This window comes from Narcine bancroftii, chromosome 8, assembly GCF_036971445.1.
Source record: "Narcine bancroftii isolate sNarBan1 chromosome 8, sNarBan1.hap1, whole genome shotgun sequence".
NCBI lineage: Eukaryota > Metazoa > Chordata > Chondrichthyes > Torpediniformes > Narcinidae > Narcine > Narcine bancroftii.
Genome location: NC_091476.1, coordinates 34,893,432 through 34,917,749, shown reverse-complemented (window position 1 = coordinate 34,917,749; position 24,318 = coordinate 34,893,432). Strand labels below are relative to the sequence as shown.

Sequence of the window (24,318 nt, the reverse complement as noted above, 5' to 3'; positions counted from 1 at the left end):
TGCCACCGGCAGAAATTGCCTGAAGCGCCTCTTACAGTCAGAGAAAGAGAAACAAAAGAGAGTTCCCCCCAGAGTCATTGAGTGCCCGTGGATTGCCTCCAGTGCTCCCACCGCCACACAAAGTCCAGTCCAAACCATCGGTAACCTGAGCTCCAGATCCAAAACACCGACACAATCAGAACACTTTAGGGCCCTTGGTACCCTCTTGCATCCTGGTTCTGATAAATAGTACCTCTTCTGTCTGTTTCAAGCCAGTCCCCAGCAGTCCCAGCCTGGTGCAAGTCCCTCAACTGCAGTCTCCAGCAGCCCACAGCCTCTGTGGGCTTGTACTGAGCTGTAATGTTTAATATACCTGGCTGCAGGTGTGTAGATGGTAGATAGGCTTTATGGTCGAATCTCAGGAGATGAATTACTTGCTGAAGATGAACACCCTGTGACCTGAACTTATGGGCACACTAATACAAGTCTGAAACAGTTGAATTTATCAATTGTGATTTCCAATATGCTGATTATGGGAGACTCGGAAGTCATAATGCCTTTGAGAGTCAAGGGAAAGTAGTTAATTTCTCTCTTTTGGAAATGGTCAGTACTTGGTTCTTTCATGGGATGAATATTAGTTGTCATTTATGAGAGTATAACTTGATGTTTTCTGGATTGTGATGCATGGATTTGTGGACTAATTAATTTGTTGAGTTGTGAAAAGAAAAAGTGCAATGATCAGTGAAAATCCCACCCACGCCTGAAGAAGTTCCTAGACGTTGACCAGTTGTACACTTTTGAAGATGTCCTTTTCTGGGATGTCTCACTTCCAAGAATGACAACTATCTCCCTTTGTGCATGGTATGACTTTGGCCACAGAAGTGTGTTTTTTTTTACCTCCTTGATGCACAGTTAATTTTCACTGGGGTTCTGTATTGATCCACTCAAAATGATCTCCAAGACTGTTCCCACCAGCCCATTCAGCTCTTTGATGAATAGTGAGATCAAGGCTCTGATGGGCGGCACAGTTGGCGTAGCAGTTAGCACAACACTTTTACAGTGCCAGCAATCAGAACTGGGGTTCAAATCGTGCTTTGTCTGTGAGGAGTTTGTACATTCTCCCTGTGTATGCTTTGCTTTCCCCAGGGATTCCCACTGTTCGAAACGTATCAGAGGTGTAGGTTAATTGAGTGTAAATTGGGTGGTACAGACTCATGGACTGAAATGGGCTGTTACCATGCTGTATGTCTAAATCTAACATCATGAACTGAATGGTCCTGATAAAACCCCAAACGCTCATTAGTGAGCAACATAATGGAGGATAAGTTCTGCTTTATCGCATTGTTGATGACATCTTCCGTCGCCTTGCAATTAATTGAGGGATGACTGATTGGGTAGAAATAAACTGGATTGAATTTGTCCTGGTTTTTGAACACAGGACACAATTTTGTTGTGTGAATATACTCCATGATCCATTTACTTGAAGAACTTCTTCCAAAATTTGTTCAGTGTGGAGGAGAGCAGATTAATCAGTGAAAGGCAAACACTGGGTGGTAATGAGAAAGATTTTTTTTTTGACAACGTTAAAGCTGATATCATGAGACTTCCTGGACCCAAAAGTAATTTCTGAGGATTTCTAGGGCTATACCATTCCACAATTGAGAATCCTTGCCAATGCAGGTTAGGACAGATCCAGGAATTGTGAAGGAGAGTTGAGACCATTGACTGTAAAATATGTCAGGTGTTGCTTCACCAGTTTGGTGAGCAGCTTTGCCAACTTAGACACCAGTTCCTAGGTGCTGGGACAGAGGGCTTTGCAAAACCAACTGCACTTTGAGTGGCTTTGCTTTGTCCAAATTGGACTGAAAAAATAACAATACAGCATGAATTACTCATCGTGTTCTCATCTCCTTGGTAACTGCAACTACCTTACCTGACGAAAACTGAGATGCAGATCAAATGCTGCCATTTGGTCTCTGCTCTTCACATAATCTTGAGATACATTTCAAGATAATTTCATTATCCTGAAGCTCTGGTTTGGCAGTTACTTTACTGTCATCAATATTGATTTTGCAATGGCCAGTTCTTTTCCTTTCACAAAGGATATCACTCACAGTGAACTTAGACTTGCGCACTTTACTCATGAAGTCAATGAATTGTGGCTGATTTCCACATGGCATGTACAATCAATACAAATAAGGTGTTAAAAATTATATTTTTTTTTTGGTGAAGGTAAAGCTTGTTTTATAATGCTCAGATATTTTGTTCCAACAAGATATTTGCAAGGGAGGAAGACTGTTAATGATGCTGAAGCTAGATATGGGAATTTAATCAAGAAATACAAATGTATTTAATTGGACTGGGAGAACATTGGTGCAACTTGATGCTAACTGCATCATGGTTCTTGGGAAACTGGTTCAAAACCTGAAAGAAATTAATATTCCATTGCTGCATTCCAGAGATCAACTTATTGAAAGTAATATTACATACAGGTTTTAAAGCTAATATTTCCTGTGGCTAAAACACAGATAAGACATATCTATCTCTAAAAAGATAAAATAAAGAAATAGGCCAGAATCCATTAGAAAAGTTAGGAAGAAGTAAAATGCTTGACATTTTGAGCTTAATGCTAAGGCACTGTTGGAGCAGAAGCTGGGAGTGAAATTAATACAGCAGTGCAGAGAGATATAAAATAGAAATTTCTTCAGGACGAGCATTAAGGGAAAAAGTCCCACCATCGTCCTCAACAAGACTTTTGCCTCAGGCATCAAATAGAGGTTAGGGCCAATTATCTATCTAGAGCATTTTAAGGACCTTTAAGCTGAACTGGAAAGTGAGATAGATGGAAGGAAAGTAGAAGTACTCAAATTGTATTTTCCTTTACCCTTGTCAACGGGCCACCGGGATGTTGGACTAGCTGGACCTTGTTCACCTGCAACAACCAGGAAGCAAGCCATCAAAAAATTACTTTAATTAAATGGCAGCTGCATTTATACTGAAGGAGTCCTTTGCAGTGTGAAAACTGCCAGATAATAAATTAACAGATTAGTCATAATGTTCTGTTAAGCAACTAGAAATCTCAAGTTCACTCAATGAAGCACATTTTAATGATTAAACTTTAAAAAAAATAAAAGAACCTTGGATAAGCATAGCTTCATATATTAGATCAATATCATGCATCCCTATTAATTGTTTCCCTGTATTCTCAATTGCATAATTTTAAATTATTTTTGTTCTCTCAGGTATTTTGCAAAATCATGAATCACAAACATGTTAAAAACAGGCTAAAGTGTTCAATTCTCATTGCTGAAATTGCTATAATAAGTTGCATTGGAGTCAGACAGCATCTATGGTGAGAAATGGTCAATGTTTTAAGTCTGGACTCTTTTTTGACACAAAGGTTGGGAGGGGAGATGACAAGCAGAGATGACAGAAAAAGGTGGGAGGGAAGGAGTGGGGAGACAAGCAGGGGGAGTAGAGACCACAGTGGGGGAGGGGGAGCAGGGGAGCATTGAAAAGTGAGTACAGGAATGGGCAAGAATGAGAACAGGAAAAGGTCAATTGGAAAGAATGAAACTGGATCAGGGTGGGAGAGGGGGTGGTCCTGAAATTGGAAAATTCAATTTTCAGCATAAGGTTGATGGCTGCTCAGACAAAATATAATATGTTATTCTGCTAACTTTGCATTTGACCTCACTCTGGCAATAGACAGGCAATGTGTGGGAAGAGGAAGATAAATTAAAATGGCAACTGGGAGTTTGGGGTGCTGTGATGAGGACAAAGCAGCCACTCAATCTGCACTTGGTAGAAGAGGTCACATTGAGAGCACTGAATGCAATACACAAGGTTGGAAGAGGTGAAATTCTGCCTCACCTCCAAAGTCTGTTCATATCCTGGAAGAAGGTGAAGGTGCTGGTAAGTAAACCTACAAAAGTTGAGGTGGGAAGTGCCTGGGGAAGTAGACAGATGGATGGGGAAGTAAGGGAGATTCCAGCAAAAAACGGAAAGGAATGTGGAAGACGTGTCAGATCATATTGTAGCTGGCAGAAACTTTGAAGAATAAATTTCTGGATGCAGAGGTGAGGCAGAGTTTCATATGCACCTCCTCCGACTTTGTCTAATATATTTTATGCTGTCAATGTGACTTTCTCTACATCAGTGATGCCAAACACAGATTGGGAAAATGCCTTGATGAGCCAGGTGGAACTTGCAGTTGCCAGTCATTTTAATTCCTCTTCAGTCATTTTAAATCCTCTTCCAAATTCCACACAGACCTGTCTTCCCTTGGTCTCATCAATTACCAAGGTGAGATTGAAAGCAAACTTGAAGAATTGTAAATCATATTCCACCTTGGTAGCCTACAACTCAATGGTATGAATGTTGAATTTTCCAATAACAGGTAATCCCTAGCATCTGTCTTTTACCTGTCCCATTCTCCCAACCTATTCTGATATTCATTTTTACTCCCATATTCACTCACCTACCTGTCTTCCTGTGCAAGCTCTCCCAACATTATTTATCGCTTCCTCTTACCCTGATCCTTCTCCTTTCTACTTTCCCCTCCCAAGAAAGGATCCTGACTAAAAAAGTGAATTGTCAATTTCTCTACACGGATGCTGCCTCTTCTGTTAAGTACCTACAGCTTCTCATTGTCTGCTCAAGATTCCAGAACCTGTAGTTTCTTTTTGTCTTTACAGGCTACAAGCCATGCACAGGAGATTCCGACCACATTTTGCATTTGCAATATGGGCATGATTATATTTCATTATTCATGAGGGCATACAATATAGAAGCAGGCCCATAAATCCGCTCAGTCTGCGTCAACCATTAAACATCCATTTCCTCTTATCCCATTTTATACTCCAAAGATTCTTCCACTCACTTGTACCTTTGGTGCCAATTTAATGTGGCCAATTAACCTATCAAACTGCCTGTGGGAAGATATGGGAAGAAACTGAAGCACCCTGAGGCAATAATGTCATAGGAAGAACCAGTTCAGTCCAGAAAGAGAGGATTAGAAGTCAGGATGGAAGCCTGGTGTATAGAGCAATGAGTAGCAGTTCTACTGTCACTGTGCCAACCTCTTCCAGCCTTCCAGTTAATGTCAATTAATCATTCATATCTATTCAAACATTTGTACACATTTTATCAATATTTTGAGCAGCTACAGGTTTTAAAGATTCAATGTGAAAGTAATAACATTACAGAGTCAATATAAAAATGCCTCCAGGAATCATCCTATAGAATTTAAGAGCCTTGCTCTTTACCATGAATTAAAAGATGAAGAGTGTCCCATCCTTTCTATTTTTATTTGTTAACCTATTTAATAAATAGCCTTTTATAAAGCCTGTATTCAAATCAAAGTGGTTCTTGGATTCAAACCTGATAATTGATTGAATGAAAATAAAAAAAAAAATTCAGGTTCCTTCTTTGATTTTGGTGCATAATTTAATATCTGTAAAGGGCAGTGCATAGATCGCCTTGCCATTCAATGTTTATTTCTTAAATTACCCTGATATTTAGTGTAAAACAAAATAATGAGCAGGCATGCAAAGCAATACTTTCTTCCTCTTATTGGACATCACTTTGGAGTTTGTCACTTACCAAGAGTTCTTGGTGTGCGCTTCCTGCGATCCCTGAAAGCAGCACCTGACTGTAAGGCCTCCAGCAGACTATCCATCACTCCTGTTTCATTTCCCTCTATAGAAGTAAAAGAAGAAAATGACCTGAGTTTAGCATTGTAAGGTATTATGAATATTTCAGAAGATACATTCCCGAATCCAAAGGAGTAATCGCAGCTCAAGAACAATACCATTTAATGTTAGGCCAGATCATAAGGTTACATAAAGAGGATATGTAAATTTTGAATGAAAAACAGTCAAATACGTTGTTCCAAGTTAGATGCTGCAATACTAAATTCAACATAACTTGATGTACATATTCATGAAAATCAGCAATTTTAGATGGCAACAAACCAGTCACCTTAATAAACTCAATGCTTATCAGAAAAAAAATGCAAATGGTACCAAATGCTCAGATGTCAACACTCCCTTCCAAACAAAATGTATAAAACATTTTCTTTCATTTCCTTTCATTCTGTATCATAATTAGATATTCACCTTCAGATACTCTTCACTCAGTTTGGAAAGTAGACACATTGCGAATAGACTATTCTATCACTTCAAATATCACAGGAAGACTCAAAATGCTATAGTGGCAATTCACTGGCAGTCCATTTTGTTTCATCAGTTATAGACCTATTCATGTTTCTCAGCTATTAATCTATTTCTTGACAAAGGTGCCAAAATATCCTTGTTCTTAGACTGGCATAAAAGGTGGATTAAACAATTTCATTTATTTTCACAAGTCCTTATGGAAATGGACTGGCACATATTTACAGAAGTATCATTGTAAGGATATTGGATTTAACTTGTATAAAATAAAAAAAAAATGTCATAATAAGGGCGTATTTCTGAATTCTGAAGTATATGGTATGAAAGGACAACTAAAATAAAAAAGGGAGATTCCCTAAATTAAAAACCATACTGATAGTTGAGAACTATGCTCAATATCTTTTAAACATAATAGTATTTAGTATAAAAGACTGAAAATCAGGCCAGGCAACTTAAATATTTAAAATTAATAAAGTTAATAATCTTAAAAGTGAATAAATTACATTTAAATTGGTAATACAATAATAAGAACCACATATTCAAGCTAATTTGATGCTCTTCAGTATCACTAATTCCAAACCCTTACTTATTCAGATCTCTGAAAAGTATGTTCCATTACTTGTCCCCTCCAAAAATGTTGTTGTTCTGGAGTCAATGTACAATATTTATATGTTGAAAGCTATATTCTTGAAGTAAAGTGGATTGTTGATATTATTAAATGTACACCATTTTATCTGTGAGGGAGTAAATTTTCTCGGTTGGTTCCCAAGGATGTTTTCTTTGCTATCAATTAAAGCCTAAATATTCAGGTCCCATGTGAACTGAAGGAAAATTCCTTCGGCGAGCAATGTTGAGAATTCTTGCAACAATTATTTTTTCAGATTTCAGGTTTATTGTCAGAGTACATACAAGACATCACATACCACCCCGAGATTCCTTATCCTGCGGGTGAGGCAGGACAACCATTTATTGGTAGTGCATGGTGTATACATATAAACAAATAAAGAACTGCAAACAGAAACAAAAGTAAACAAATTGACTGTGCAATACAGAGAGAATTAAAAAAAAAATCAATAAAGTGCAAAAGTTAAGTGTCCTTCAATTAATCTCTGATGGAGCTGTTCCTGAACCTCATGGTGCAAGTCACATCAAAATTTCCATAGATTTAAAGTAATGTAAAATTGTGGTACAAGACAAATATTACCTTTCAAATATCCAGCTTTAGGACTTAATAGAGTAGTAGATTTAAATTATTCCTCTCATACCAGAAACTAATAGAGACATAATAGCACAAAAATTGTGCCAAACTTTTTGTGCAAACATTTGTTAATAAATTATTCTCCAAGAGGAACAGAACTGCCTATTATTACAAGTTCCTGGATACTTTGCAAAGCTCTCGCCTTTGTAATAAGGTACTTTGTGATTTAATCAGTTTCTTACAAATCTTGTCCATCAAGCCACTGAGTGATTCACGGCAACGCCAGTATTACCTCACATTGCCAGAACTTTATAAGTAAAACTATTCTGAGCTAAAAGATGATGGAAAATGCCCAACTGCTGCAAAACCTGGACAAGTAATGAATAATTTTCCTCTTTTGTGCCATGGCTTTTAGTGGCTCAACTGAACATCCAAACAAAATGATGTGGAGATCAAGGTCATTAAAAATGTTCATCCGTGCTTCTCAAATTGACCAATATGAACATTTTGTTCTCATATCTCAAAATGAAATTATATTAAAAAAAAACAGGTGCTGGAGATGTTTTGATACATACGATGTAAATAATGGAAGAAAAGAAGAAGGCGTGCTGGTGTTATTAAAATCCAATAAGCTTTCCTGCTGTTTTCACAAAATGGGTACTCCAGTTGAATTTCATGCAGAGAATGATGCATTTAACCCTCAACGGCTTTAAACCAAAAATAAACAAGGTGGCATTTAGTGAAAATGCTGATTGTTCTCTATAAAAAGCAGAGTTGCAGATGGACAAACCTTTGAAATTTTTACTGGAGTTGTATTGTGATTCAAGTTGACTTTCAGACTGAATAAAATTAAAGTTATGATATAATCACATCAATTACAGGACTATGTTCTGCCTTCTGTCAGATTAATGACCATGAAGTTAAAGCAGCAAACATGTATTTGCATTTGAGCAGTAATCAGTATTTTAAAATCAACATTAACCTTCATAGTGATACTGTCTTTTCCAAAGCCCAAAGAACTTGTGGGCACTTGACAAAGTGACCCAGGGTTAAGGTTGGCGTACCTCTGTAAACCAGAGGTGTCAAATGTAAGCACAGTTTATGCATTCAAACTATTTGACTTAACACCTGCAAGGAACAATAATTCAAGGACATAATCAGAAGTAATCTAAAGATTTGTGGCACAGAGAGCAGCAAATGGGAATTGGCTTCAAGAAATGTTGTATGAACTGGCTACATCATGTTAAAACTAAAAACTGCAGTTGTGTGGTGGCTCACCCATGCGGCAGGGGGAACCAGCGCCAGCAGTCATGGTCAAGTCTGCAGTCAGAGACATACTTGGGAGCTCTCAGTGTGAGCCGCAACAATGGACAGGAAGTTGATGTCACTTCTGCCTGATGCCTGACACGAGAGCTGAGAGCGCTGTGTCCAGCATGAACCTTTTAAGCATGGAAATTTGAATTAGTAAATCAGTTGGTTTGAAACTCTACTCGACTCAGTGTGTTTCTTCCACTCCTGATGGTCGATAGCCACATTGGTGACCCCAACGGACTGACGGCATTTGGACCCGACACGAACAACTCCAGCAACATGGACAACACATGTGACTCTACTTTTCAAAACGCAGACTCACAAACTGCCAACTTTCTGCACCGCTCAGCCCCTCATCTAGTTTCAACAAACAGAGGCACAGTTCCGGGTCAGGAACATTGTCTCTGATGAGACCAGGTACTACCACGTGGTAGAGGCACTCGACCATTAGATGGCAGGCAAAATAATGGACTTTCATCAGCCTCCGGAGGCTCAAAGCCATGTTGGTTGGCACTTTTTGCCTCTCACGTTGCTAACAGGCTGCGTGGTTGTTACGTATGGACGGCCTAAGCAACCACACACATTCCCCTAACAAGTGACATGCTAGCGCTGGCAGACGGCCATAAGCTGTGTCTACTCTTTGAACAGATCTTTTTGGAGCAGATGCCGGACGACATTCGCTTCCTACTAGCAAATTAAGATTTCTCCAACCTGCGGAAGGTGGCTGCACTAGCGGACGTCCTGTGGCGCGCAAAAAGAGACAACAGAACAAGTGTCGAAATTAGTGCTGCATCACAACAAAGACAGCAATGGCAACACCAAGAGACAACAATAGCTCAGAGTGTTTCTACCATCAGAGGTGGTGACCTGGGAGCCGCCGATACCAACCGTCATGCTCATTCTAGGGAAATGACAGGGCCCAGCCGTTGCTGATGGCTACGGCAACTGGCCAGAGGGATAGCCTTCTGTATGTCTGGGACAGACACTCTGGGCGCAGGTTCCTAGTAGATGCAAGAGAAGAAATTAGCGTCCTCCCCTCCACCCCCCCCCCCCCCCCCCACCACCCTTGAGCCAAGATACTAGGACCTGAAGGGCCAGACTGGAACACATGGCAGGCAATGACAGCACCATCCGGATCTATGGCACATGAACTACCCCTCTGCAATTCGGGTCCAGCCAATTCACATGGTCGTTTACACTGGTTGCAGTGTAACAACCATTGCTGGGTGCAGATTTCATCCCCATACACTGTTTGGTGGTGGACCTGAAGGGACGACAAGTATTTCAAACCTTTCCCCTCAGCGAGGTCAGATTTCCAGTTCCACACCTGAGACACGTGTTTGGACAATGAATTTACCAGGATTTTGTCGGAGTTCCTATCCATCATCATGCCGCAGTTTTCCACGACAGCCCCCAAACATGACATGATGCACCACATTCCCACTCAGAGACACCCCCTGCACACTGAGCACACAGGCTACCAACAGATAAGCTTCAATTAGCAAAGGAAGAGTTTAACAAGATGGAGGAGGTGCGCATCATGCAGTGCTCAGACAGTCCGAGAGCCTCTCCATTCCGTATGATGCCCAAGTCCACAGGAGGATGAAGGCTATGCAAGGACTACAGGAGGTTGAATGAAGCAACCATCTCTGACAGGTACCCAGTTCTGCACATCCAGGACTTCACGACCAACCTGCTCGAGGCATGGATCTTTTCAAAGATAGACCTGGTGCGAGGGTATCATTCAGTCCCTGTCCACCCAGATGATATCTCAAAGACAGCCATTTGGCCTTTTTGAATTCCTTACAATGCTGTTCAGCCTCAAGAGCACAGCCCAGACCTTCCAACACCTCATGGATGGAGTAGGGAGGGACATCGACTTCCTGTTCATCTACTTGGATGACAGCCTGGAACCAGCCACTCCCGCTAGGAACACGTAGCTCACCTATGCCTTCTCTGCTGCCACTTCAGTGACTACAGCGTGGTGGTCAACCTTGCCAACTGGCAGTTCAGCCTATCCACCATTGACATCTTGGGGCAGCAGATTGACTGTCACAGAGCTGTTCCCTTGCCCAGGAAAGTGGAGGCCATTTGCATATTCACCAGGCCCAACACAGTCAAGGGCCTGCAGGAATTCATTGGGATGGTCAATTTTTACCACCGTTTTACCCCCTCAGCGGTCCGGATCGTGTGCCACTTGTTCGGCTTGATGTCTGGCAAAATAGCTTGGGCAGCAGAAGTGATGGCATTTTTCAACCAGGCCAAGGACGCTGTTGCAAACACCATGCTCCTGGTTCATCCCCGGGTAGATATTCCCACAGCCCTCACTGTAGACATCTCCAAAGCGGCAGTCAGTGGTATACTTGAACAGTTAATCGAAGGCCAATGGCAGCCGCTCACCTTCTTCAGTCGACACCCACAGCCCCCAGAGATCAAGTACAGTGTGTTCAACAGAGAGCTGCTAGCCCTATATCTGCCCATTCGCCATTTCAGGTATTTCCTGGAAGGGAGGGATTTCACGATCTTCACTGATCACGAGCCCTTAACTTCGTATTCACCAAGGTGTCCCACCCGTGGTCAGTCCAGCAGCAGCCACACCTGTTGTTCATATTCAAATTCACCACCATGACCAAGCATATCTTGGGGAATAGTAATGTGGTGGCCGATGCGCTGACCCAGATGTCCATCCAGTTGGTGCATGCTTTGGCTCCAGGAGTGGATTACATGATGTTAGCAGAGGCACAACAGGGGGACAATGAACTCTTGGCATACCAAACCACGGTCACCGGACTCTGCCTCGAGGATGGACCAATTTGGCCCAGAGGTACCAAACTCCTTTGTGACATTCCACTGGGCATCCTCGGCCCATCGTAGTAAATGCTTGGAGATGCCGGATCTGACATTTTGCACAGGTGAGCTCACCCAATCGCAGATCGCTTCCTGTAGCATGGCCTTCGCAAACAGGTTGGCCACTGGGCCAAGATGTGCACATCCTGCCAGACCTCCAAGATCCAGAGGCATGTAAACACACAGCTGCAACCTTTCTAGCCAACACACAAGAGGATCAAGCTTATGCACATGGATATCGTCGGTCCACTACCCATGCAAGGTACCTATTTACAAGGTGGCCAGAAGCCATCCCAATCACCGACATGACAGCAGGACACTGATCACAACCTGGGTGGTGAGGATCGGGCTCCCTGCCCACATCACCTTGGACCAAGGGGCACTGTTCACCTCAGCTCTGTGGTCAGTGGCAGCGCACCGAAGAGGAATCCAGCTCCACCAGACGAATGCATAATACCCTCAATCAAGTGGCCTGGTGGAACGTTTCCACAGGAATGTTTCCACAGGCACCTGAAGTCAGCCCTCATGGCACACATCAAAGGACCCATCTGGATAGACAAACTCCCCTGGGTGCTACTGAGCATACTCACAGCCCCCAAGGAAGACCTGGTAGTGTCATCTGCCAAACTAGTTTACAGCGCACAATACCTGGTGAATTCATGCCAACAACCCACTCCAAGAGGACAGCAAATATCCTGACCAAATTTCGGGAGAGACTCGAAACTCTGGCCCCGGTGCTGACATCCCACCACGGGGAAAAGCCCTCCTTCATACACAAAGACCTGCAGAAGAGCGAGTACTTGTTTGTTCACCGAGGAGCACATAAACCACCACTGCAGCAGCCGTACGAACCCTTCAAAGTGGTGTGTCATAATGGGGCAATTTGTGTATTGGATGTAGGTGGCCAGGAGGAGACACTTTCCATAGACCGTCTCAAGTCAGTGCCCCTGGACACTGAGCACCCAGTCATGGTCCCACTAGTCAAGAGGCGAGGATGGCCGTGTAAAGCAGAGAGCGCCTTCATCGTCAGTTCTGAGGGGGAGTCACGTGGCAGGTGAACCGGTGGCAACGGTCACAGTCAAGTCCGCAGTCAGAGAGATCCCAGTAATGGACAGGAAGTTGACATCGCTTCCGCCCTGAATGAGCACTGAGACCTTTTAAGCATGTGAGTTTGAATCAGTAAATTAGTTTGAAACTTCACACAACTCAGCATGTTTCTTCCACTCACGGTGGTCGATTGCCACAGTTGCATATTTTCATGCATCACTGACTGGAAGCCAAAGGAAAAAAATATACTCCAAGGTTGGAATTGTTTTCACACATATTATGCTACTGTACTTTTGGATTAATCTTCCATCACACAACAAAGACCACAGATAAACGAGGCCTATCATGTTGAATGTTCAACCCATGACAAATCTAAAAACAACTTTGACAAGAAATGTAACACAAATTGATCAGGATTAATATTCTGGTTCTTTCATTTTTAAAGTATTAATCTCAGTTTCAATATGAGGCAGGAAAGAAAATAATATTACATTGGCGCATTTGCTTTTTTTTAAGGAAAAAATCTTTGGGATGATTAGTAAATAGAGAGTGTGCACATTGAGCAAGAGCTATCTTTGGCTTGGCTTCGCGGACGAAGATTTATGGAGGGGGTAAAAAGTCCACGTCAGCTGCAGGCTCGTTTGTGGCTGACAAGTCCGATGCGGGACAGGCAGACACGATTGCAGCGGTTGCAAGGGAAAATTTGTTGGTTGGGGTTGGGTGTTGGGTTTTTCCTCCTTTGCCTTTTGTCAGTGAGGTGGGCTCTGCGGTCTTCTTCAAAGGAGGTTGCTGCCCGCCAAACTGTGAGGCGCCAAGATGCACGGTTTGAGGCGTTATCAGCCCACTGGCGGTGGTCAATGTGGCAGGCACCAAGAGATTTCTTTAGGCAGTCCTTGTACCTTTTCTTTGGTGCACCTCTGTCACGGTGGCCAGTGGAGAGCTCGCCATATAACACGATCTTGGGAAGGCGATGGTCCTCCATTCTGGAGACGTGACCCACCCAGCGCAGCTGGATCTTCAGCAGCGTGGACTCGATGCTGTCGACCTCTGCCATCTCGAGTACTTCGACGTTAGGGGTGTAAGCGCTCCAATGGATGTTGAGGATGGAGCGGAGACAACGCTGGTGGAAGCGTTCTAGGAGCCGTAGGTGGTGCCGGTAGAGGACCCATGATTCGGAGCCGAACAGGAGTGTGGGTATGACAACGGCTCTGTATACGCTTATCTTTGTGAGGTTTTTCAGTTGGTTGTTTTTCCAGACTCTTTTGTGTAGTCTTCCAAAGGCGCTATTTGCCTTGGCGAGTCTGTTGTCTATCTCATTGTCGATCCTTGCATCTGATGAAATGGTGCAGCCGAGATAGGTAAACTGGTTGACCGTTTTGAGTTTTGTGTGCCCGATGGAGATGTGGGGGGGTTGGTAGTCATGGTGGGGAGCTGGCTGATGGAGGACCTCAGTTTTCTTCAGGCTGACTTCCAGGCCAAACATTTTGGCAGTTTCCGCAAAGCACATTGAGCAAGAGCTATACTAAAGGCATAATTAACATAATCTTTGAATGCCATGATGTTTCAATTCACTTTTTAAAATACTTTTCATGAGATGGTGCATTTTTTAAATGAGATTTGCAATTGACTTGATGGTCCCTGATGTCTGCTTTATTTTTATTTCACTGTACTGTGGCGGATCGCACCATTTAAGTTCTCAAACGGTCATTCGGAGGTTTGGATTCTTGCGGGAGTGGGTGTCTGGCGCGTGATGGGTTGGGAGAAGAAGACCAGTAGCGCGAGGCTGGGCAGTTGCTTTTCCTCTCTCTGAGTTGGCAGGTCGACTCGTGTTTCCGAACGTGGATAACGACATTTGATCTAAACTGTTGAATTTTTAAACTTAATTTTGAACTGAATTGTTAAACAATTAAACTCAGTGATTGCACCACCCACAAATGGCTACAGTGGTGACGATCCAAAATGGCCTCCTTTGGATTGCAAAATGCTGGAAGGAGACAATTCACGTCTACAGAACGCAGTTTCATACAAACTGCCCACCTTCTGGACATCACCACCACAAGTATGGATTGAACAAGTCAAAGTCCAATTCCACATCCGCCAGATAACTGCCAATGCCGCAAAGTACTACAACGTAGTCAGTGCACTGGACTAGGAAACCTTTGGGACAATCATCGCTTAATGTCACCAACCACCTGCCAACAAGTATGAAGGGATCAAAACTCTCCTCAAGCATACATTTGATCTTTCTCGCCACGACAGGACGGCAAAACTGCAGCATTTGGTTGGCCTAGGCAATCACAAACTGTCTATGTTCATGAACGAAATGCTCGCCCTGATGGATGGACACACGACCTGTCTCCTCTTTGAACAGGTTTTACTCAAGAAAATGCCTGAGGACATCCGCCTGCTCCTCTTGATGATGCTGTCATCGACCACCGATGGCTCGTTGCCTGTGCGGACATACTATGGCAAGCCAATCAACAGGGGGTAGCAACCATCAACCAAGAGGCAGCTATGCTTTGCCAGGTGATAATAGAGTGCCCCAGCCTCTATGGAAAGGGTGACAGTGACAATAGCCTCCAACAGCATCTGTAAGGACAAGTGGTGCTACTTGCACCAAAGATGGGATCCACGACCCGCTGATGCTGACCACCTGCAGGCATCCGGGAAATGCCTTGGCCGGCTGTCGGTAGCGGCAATGGTGGCTAGCCAAAAAGATCGACTCCTCTACATTTGGGATCTTCATTTGGGGTGGTGTTTCTTGTTGACACGGGAATAGAAGACTGTATTTCCCTCCTTGAGCACTGATACTCATTCCAGAAAGAAGGGGCTCCCCAACCGCTGCCAACAGCTGCAGCATCCAGACTTATGGGGTCCACATGATCCTGCTCAACTTCAACTCCTGCCATTTCAAGTGGACCTTTAATATCTCCTACATCTCACAACCGCTGCTGGGCACCAATTTCCTCTGGGGGCAACCCCTGCTCTCCGAATTGAAAGGATAATATTTAGTCAATTCCAAGAGGTTTGAATTGATCACCTTGTGCCATGCTGAATTGACTGCACTCCACATCGGCTCAGTGACCTTCTCCAACTACAAGTATCTCAGGATTCTAGCCATTTTCCCGGACATCATAACTCCCAGTTCACAACAGGCAGCCCCAAATATGGGCTGTAACACCATATCCCCATCACTGGACCACCACTCCATACAAATGTACGCAGGATGTTCCCCGACAAGCTCGAACTGGCCAAAGACGAGTTCCACAGGATGGTGGAAACAGGCATAGTTTGCTGCTCAAACAGCTTGTAGGCATCCCAGTTTCACATGGTCCCCAAAATGTATGGGGGGGGGGGGGGAGGTTGGAGACCCTGTGGCAATGTCACAACAGCTGGGCGGTACCCTATCCCTCACATCTAGGACTTCACTGCAAACCTTGACAGTGCCCAGGTGTTTTTCAAGATCGACCAGCTGCACGGCTACCATCAGATTCCAATCCACCCAGATGACATCCCCAAGATGGCTCTCATCACTCCATTCAGGCTCTTTGAATTCCTGCTCAAGTCTTTCAGCCTCAAGAACACTATCCAAGCTTTCCAAAGGCTTATGGACATGGTAGGCTGCGAGTCGACTTCATGTTCATCTACCTCAATATCGTCATCACCAGCCACTCTCGCTAGGAACATCGTGTACACCTCCGACAGCACTGCCAGAGGCTCAATGAGCATGGCCTGGCAATCAACCTTGCCAAGTGTCAGTTTGGCCTCACTTCCATCAACTTCCTTGGCCACCACAACCAGCATGGAGTGGTCCCAATCCCAACCAGATTCAAGGCCATTCAAGTTTCCCAAACCTTCTACTGTGAAGGGACCCCAAGAGTTTGTTGGCAGGTTCAACTTTTATCACTGTTTCATGCCAGCAGCACCCGGGATAATGTAACTGCTTTTCAAGGTCCTGGCCAAAAAGCTGAAAGAGCTCGTTTGAAACGAGGTGGCCAAGATCACATTTGACAATGCCACGGAAGCACAGGCAAAGGCAACAATGCTGGTACATCCATGGGCCAACGTACCGACCGCTCTCATGGTTGAGGCATCTGGCACAGCCTTGGGCAGAGTGCTGGAGTAACTGATCAATGGTAGCGGGCAGCCCCTCGCCTATCTTAGTCATCACCTGAGACTCCCCAAGCATAAACACAGTGCTTTCAACTGGGAGCTCCTCGCTCTTTACCTCGCTATCTGCTTTTTCCACTACTTTCTCAAGGGCAGGGATTTCATGGCTTTCACGGACCATAAATCACTCACATCTGCCTTTGCCAAAGTTCCTGATCCTTGGTCAGTCCAACAGCAGTGCCAACTGACCTACATCTCAGAAACACAACTTCATTCCAGCACAACGCAGGCAAAAGCAACCAGGTCACAGATGCATTATCTCATACGGCCATCAATGCCATCCACGCTCTGGCCTTGTTGGCTGCCCAGTGAGAGGATGAAGAGATGCTTGCCTATTATATTGCCTTCTCGAACCTAAAGTTAGCGGATGTGAGATTTGGGCCTGTTGACACCACACTCCTCTGCAATGTGTCTATGAAACAGCCAAGATCTTCATGTCAATGGCAGATCTTCAACATGATTCACAGCCTAGCTCATCCTTCCATTCGGGCAATAAAGAAACTTATTGCAGCCAAGTTCATGTGGAATGGGTTGAACAAACTTGTCAGCAACTGGGCCAGAGCATGCATCCCCTGTTAAACTCCAAGATTCAACGACATATCAAGGCGCTGCTGTAGAACCTCACCCCGAAACACCGACATTTCAACCACATCCACGTCAACATCATGGGACTGCTGCCCCCATCCAGAGATTCACGAGATGGCCAGAGGCCGTCCCACTCTTGGACACCTCCACTGTGACCTGTGCATGTGTCCTCACTGCCCACTGGATGGCCTGTATTGGTTTGCTGACACATCTCCCCTGATAGAGGTGCGCAATTCACCTCTGGGTTGTGGTCAGCAATGGCCCGTCTGCTTGGCATTAAGCTGCACCACACAGCGGTCTACCACCCGCAAGCAAATGGCATAATAGAACGTTCTCACTGGCATATGAAGATAACTCCCAAGGCACGGCTCATAGGCCCAGACTAGATGGATGAATTGCCGTGGGTGATGCTAGGCATATACACTGCCCCAAAGGAGGACCTAGTAACTTCCTCGGACGAGCTGGTATATGGCACCTCTTTTACAGTACTAAGGGATTTCATTCCAGCAGAGTTGGACATCATACTGATGCACCTCCGTGAGATGGTGGGCATGCTTTTTTCAGTCCCAATGTCCCGACACGGTCTCACACCACGTATGTCCTCCAGGACATGCTAGTATCTTTTCCTTCACTGAGATTTCCACCATCTACCTCTGCAAAAGCCAGAGGAGAGGCCTTTCAGAGCACAATAAAACAATGTTACAGTTTTCGACTTGGGCAGCAGACCCGAGAATGTCTCTGTGGACCATCTCAAGCTGGCACACTTGGACAATGACCAACCAGTGCAGGTGGCACAACCCTTCTGCAGAGGGCATCCACCATCATGACCAAACCCACCCTCAACTCGACAACCTAATCACCTCCAATACTCCAGTTCCGGTATGGGGTCATTTGGCAGATCACGCCACTCAGTTCTCAGTCATTGGGAGGTTTGGGCTCTCTTAGGAGAGGGTGCTGGCGCATGATGGATTGGGAGAAGTGGCAGGTCGACTCACGTTTTCCACTATGGATAATGACATATGAACTGAACTGTTGAATTATTAAATGTCATGTTTGAACCAAATTGTTAAACAATTAAACTCAGTGTCCACAAACAACTACAGTACAATGAATCTGTGTGAATATTGCCAAGATTGTTTAATTAACTGATAAGAATGAGAAGATGTATGCCATTGGTGATAATCACAGTCAGACAGTCAGAACTAGTTTGGACAAAATCCTTCAATTCATAAAGACTGAAAACAAAGACTGCAATTTTGTAGTTGGCAATGAAAGCCAGAATACTGGTGTTCGCGACAAAACAAAACTGACTGCAACTTCAGGAGTCGCTGTCAGTCATTCAGCTCACCTTTCCAGGCTGTGCTTTTGTTAGCGTTTGCCAACAAAATCAAAATAAATCAGTTCAACTGAAACAAATTTCATGTAACTACACAAGTATCACCACCATAAAATATCTTGAACAACTTGTGCTTAATTATGTGAGGCATGAGCCAGAATAACTGCTTAACAAGCCATCTGCCCCTTAAAAACTAGTAAAATGGATATGGATTATAATTTCCTTGGAAGAGTCATTCAAAGCATACGCAATTTTATATTTAAGATCTTCAACTACATCTTTAATCATATCAGCAGATTTCAAATTTTATTAATTAGTCTGCATAGTATTTATAAAATTAATTTAAAAAAAGGTTTCCTGTTATGCTGGCTGTGAGAACTCATTATTGCGATTATCTGTTCAGCAAGCTCAGTGATATCACAGCCACCAACATATAGCTGACAGCTGCAGACATCAGTGAAGGGACGGCCACTCTGCAATCCCCTTGTTCAGGCACCACAAAGGGAGGTCTCATCCAGAAAAATCCCTGCTTCAGGTATCAGCAAAGGGAAGTCTCCAATATGGAGATCACAAGATCAGGCATCACCACATTTCAAGCGAGGGAAAGAGCAAAGGGAATTGCACAGACACAAGGAGTCTGCAGAGAGACATACAGTAGATAGAGTGGGCAAGGGAGGGGCAGGTGGAGTACAATGGTGGTAAGTCAATATGAGGACATCCAATTTGGAAGAGAAAAAAATAAATTGGATTTTCATTTAAAGAAGATCACATGATCTGTATGCAACATTAAATCTGCTTTTAAACATGCTCATGGCAACGTCACCTCCTAACATCAACTACTCATCTTAAAAGTATTCAAAGATAACTTACACTACCCTTTGAGGAAAACTAAAGGCTCATGACCCTTCAAGTGATTACTTTTGTGATTTCTTGCTTTCGTATTTTTAAACTGTGATCTATAGTTCTTGGACCTCACACAAGATGATGTTTCCTCTCACATGAGAAACTGGAATGAGGAATGATGGCTTAAAAACGAGCAGCTACCTGTCAAAGAGTTCTCACTCTTCCAAACTCCAGTGAATATATGCCTGGCCTGTCTAGCCTTTTCTCCTCTGGCAAACAATACATTGTTCAGGCCATACCTGTACTATTATGTAGAGTTCTGGACAATGCTCAACAGAAAGGATACAGTGGCGAGGAGGAATGAAGAGACCGCTGGGGGCTTTACTTATAAATTGGATAGGACTGTTTTATTCTCACTGTAACAGAGGAGGCTGAGCAGTGACCTTAGACAAGTTTATAAAGTTATGAGGGGCGGTGGTAGTCAGCGTCATTACCCTCTGGTGGGGTAGTCTAAAACTGGATGGAATTAGTGGTGGTCGCAGACACATATCAATGGAAGAATTAAGCCTGATTTTTTAAAAAGATTGGAGCAAATTGAGAAGGGGGATTGCACCGAGGGTCATAAAATCATAAGGGGTATAGATAAGGTGAATAATGGCAGTACTTTTCCAAGAGTAAGAGAATCTAAGACGAGAGGGCATGGCTCGGAGATGTTGATACCAAGGAATTTGAAATTCTTGATCCTCTCCACAGCTGAGCCCTCGATGAGGACTGACTCGTGGTAAAGGCAGACAAGTTTTGTTCCGTCAAGAATTATATTGGTGGGAGGGGATTGGAGGGATAAGGGACTAATGCAGGCAAATGGAACTAAAGCAGGAGGGCAGGTTGTTCAACAAAATCAGTGCCTTCAACCAAATAACCCTCAGCAATGATTCCTGTGGAAGATCACTTGTTATATGTGTCAACCAAAAATAAACTTATTTATGCTTGCACTACCTTTCTTATTAACCAGTCTTCAAAGTTCAAATTTTTTTTGTAAGAGTACATACATGACATGACATTACATACACCTAAAATTATTTTATCCTGTGAGCCAAGAAGAATTTCTACTCATTGGTCGTGCAAAAAACTGTATTCAAGAAAAAGATACCTATGCAAAAGAGAGAAATGTAAACAAAGGAAGAAATGTAAACAAACTGACTGTGCAGTACAGCAAAAAACCCATAAATATTCAAAACTAAATAATGTTCAAAGTAAGAGTCCTTAAATAAGTCTCTGAGATTGTTGAGGAGTCTGATGGTGGAAGGGTATCCTCTGTTCTTGAACCTGGTGGTGTGAGTCTCGTGGCAGCAGTGAGAACAGAGTGGATCCTTGATAATTGCTGATGTTCTCCAACGGCAGTGTTCCACGTGGATTTTCTTGATGGCACTAAGAGTTTTGCCTATGATAAACTGACTCAGAGGAATTGGTGCCCCAACACCAGGCTGTGTTGGAGCCGGTCAGCGCACTTTATGCTGTACGTCTGTAGAAGTTTGCAAAAGTTTTGATGTCATACCAAACCTCTGCAAACCCCTGTTGTGCTTTCTTCAAGATGACATTAGTGTGTTGCATCCAGGAAAGATCCTCTAAGATAGTGACTCCCAGGAATTTAAATTTGTTCACCCTCTCCACCTCTAATCCCCCAATTATCCAGTGATAATTGAGGGATCAATTATCCTTTGATTGTCACATCATATTCCAATCACATTAAGATGTTCCCTTGTCCATCATGAGTTCACTTTCCACAGGAACAGCTTATCAAATCTTTCTTGAAACCAAAGTACAGACAAGCACCACATAACGTCTGTTTGGGTAACGTCCAATTGTATATATGTCCGTGGTCCCATCCAAGAACAGGATGTAGCGGACATACACGGAACGAGCTGCCAGAATCCGGGTCAACTGTGTGGTTCAAAAGGCATTTAGTCAGGGATGTGGTTCAAGGTATATGGGTAGAACACAGACCACTAGAGCTGGCTGGCTGGCTGGCATGTTTAAGCAGGACTGCTGAACAATATGGTTCTATGGGCCAGGGGTGGTTAAAGCGTGACCAGAGCAATAGTAATGGGAAATGCCATATTGAAGAAAATCTGCAATTAACTGAATACAAGGTGTAAACATGAAGCTGAACATAAACAGAGACAGCTTTGTGAAGTGGTAAATGCAGAAAAGAAAATCAACATCTGATAATAGGGAGTTTAAAGTCCTGAGGCACAAATTATTCATGATCTGACTTCGGAAGGAGAGAGCTGAACTGGGACTGTCCGAGGCCAAGTACCTGAATCACAGATACATTAGCTGAAATACAGTACTGTATGTGTACGGTATCTTGGCTATTTAGTCAATACAGGTCCACTATAGGCCCACATAGCGAAGTATGCAATATGGTGTTTGCATTATGTCCAAATTGTATAACGTCCTATTTCACAGAACATATTGTGGATGTTCAGAGTATATCATTAGTGTTCCCTTTTCCGAAGCATGTTATCTCATCAGGGGCTCCAAAAAATTGGTTAATCATCTTTTTCTTTTCATAAAACCACATTGACTTTGCCTGATTCCTTGCCTGAACTTTTTAAAATGCTTGTTCTAATGTCTTTAACGAGTTTCTAATATTTCCCTTTAACAGACGTTAACTGGCCAGAGAATGAGTCCTCCTCACTTTTTGAATAGCACAATTATATTTGCTATTTTTAACTTAATGGAACCTTTCCCTCTCACAAAATCCTTGGAAATTAAACCAATGCACCAACGATCAAACAAGCCATTGTTTTGAAAATTATATAGAGAGCAAAAAACTTGAACACACTATCCTCCATTGAACTGTCGAGTACTCATTTCAGAGTGTTTAGCTCCATGGGGAAGGACCTGACTCAAGGACCCTTCCTCTACTGGGCTTTGAGGGGCTACGATTGGTGTATCTTAGCCCCTCAAACAATAGAAGAGGGAGTAACCCTAGGGGGAGAACAACCTGGTTAACTCTAGCGTGTACAATAACAGAATACACAAACAAATATGACAGTTTGAATGTTAAAAGGCTTTGAACTGTTTTCTTTTTTGTACACACGAATATGACACAACAAATGTGAAGACCTTGGACTGTACATATTTTTTTTTAAATGTGAATAATGTTTATTTTGAAATTAAAAAGGTTTCATGGTATGATAATCTGACCAGGTTTCTTGTCCACAACTGACATAATTTCCAAATGTCTGTTAATTTTCCACCAAGTGTTTTAAGGGAGGGTGATTGAATCCTAAAACCATTGACAATTAGATGTAAAACCACTGAAATGGAGACTTTCCAAAAGTATAATGCATCTTGCCAACCCTCACTGGTACCAAATTTCATCAATTTGGTGCCACATCTCAATGAACTTCCATATGAGGGAAGAAAATGATTAGCAGCCAGCATATGGGGATAACTGATTAAAAGTCCGGTCAAAGGGATCGGACAGGTGACATGTCCATGTCCTCCCCCTCAAGCTGACGTGGACATTACCCCTCCATAAATCTTCGTCCGCGAAGCCAAGCCAAAGAGCAGTAAGTAATACCAAGATAAACATATTTAAATAAAAACTTACACTGAATTAAATCTGTACAACTCAAGACTGACAATCAGCATGAAACATCAGTGGGAAGAAAGGACTAAAAGAAGTATACAGAGGGTTCTTTATTTTCTATTTCCCCACAGGATGGATCTCATTTGCAAGACAATCATTCATTGTGCTTCTCCTACAGATTTTTAAAATGAGTCTATTGTTTGATCATTCATCGGACAGTAAAAACTCATGCTTTCTAGAATCAAACATTAGATATTGCCCTGCTAAGTTTTACTCCCTGAAGGAAATTAGTAAATACTTCATTATCATCGTGCTGGCTTTTTAATTAAAACTTGAGTTTAAAAGTTCAAATTGAAATTTCAGATTACAAAAATAGAAAATTTTGGAAAGTTTTAATTAAAAAGGTCAGGCAGCATCTGGGGAAAGAGGAACAGTTAGCATCTCGAGTTCAGGTCCTTTCACCAGAACTGGGAGAGAGAGAAAAAACAGAGGAGGGGAAAGTTTCAACATACACACCCACATCAACAGTTCAAGCTCCTCCCAGTAACTATATGCCACTGCACCCCTCAGACTTCACATAACCATCATGGGCTGTCATGCAGAGGCTTTAGAAAGAAAGTGAGGCAAGATATAAAAGTTTAAATAAGTAGGCTCAATTAGATTGAATTTATTGAACTAAGTGCCAAGCAGCACAAAGGGAGAGCAGCATTCAGAGCAAAAAACAATTGAATAGGATGAGTACCAAGACTGGTGAAAAGGAGGTGATCCTGAAGATAACTGAGATGTCGGTAAAAACACTGACAATTTTTACTTTTCAAACCAGGGAAAGTTTAAGCTCATCAATGACAACGTCAAGTAGACAATCTGATGTCACAGAAAAAAACCAAACCATAAAGGATTAGTGTTGATGAGATCAAGGATTAGTCTTGAGCATCTCATGGATAATGCTTCCCAGAAACAACTTTGAACATTACAGGTGGTGGCTAAAAGAACAAAGTGCAGTTGCAGAACATTAGCTGGTATTACATCTCAGGTGAAAGTATAAAATTGCCTGAAAAGTCACCAAGCTAGAGGAGTGGAAGTGCCCAGAATTCAATAAAAGATGAAGAAATTAGTAAAGAAAGGGAAAAGAGAATATGAGTAGCAGAGTGTGAAGGACAAAAACACACTTTAAGAGTTTCTTAAATGAGAAAGTCTGCAGATGCTGGGGTGGAGTGCAAGATACAAG

At 42.9% G+C, this 24,318-nt stretch overlaps 1 protein-coding gene across 11 annotated transcripts in view; it reads right to left on the bottom strand.

The window, feature by feature from the left end:
- The window catches only part of diaph2 (diaphanous-related formin 2), a 569,879-nt gene that overhangs the window by 86,051 nt on the left and 459,510 nt on the right, over window positions 1-24,318 (bottom strand). For 10 of the 11 annotated variants that reach the window (XR_011343050.1, XR_011343048.1, XR_011343047.1 and 7 more), the window contains 2 exons: window positions 5,584-5,679; window positions 2,864-2,911 (listed from right to left, as the gene is read on the bottom strand). Coding sequence is in view for 2 of the 11 variants with exons in the window: in XM_069893428.1 (XP_069749529.1) it covers window positions 2,864-2,911; window positions 5,584-5,679 (144 nt within the window). In the remaining 9 variants the exon portion in view is untranslated. Of the gene's footprint in view, window positions 1-2,217; window positions 2,404-2,863; window positions 2,912-5,583; window positions 5,680-24,318 lie in introns of those variants that run through there. The other variant, XM_069893429.1, reaches the window with a different exon arrangement.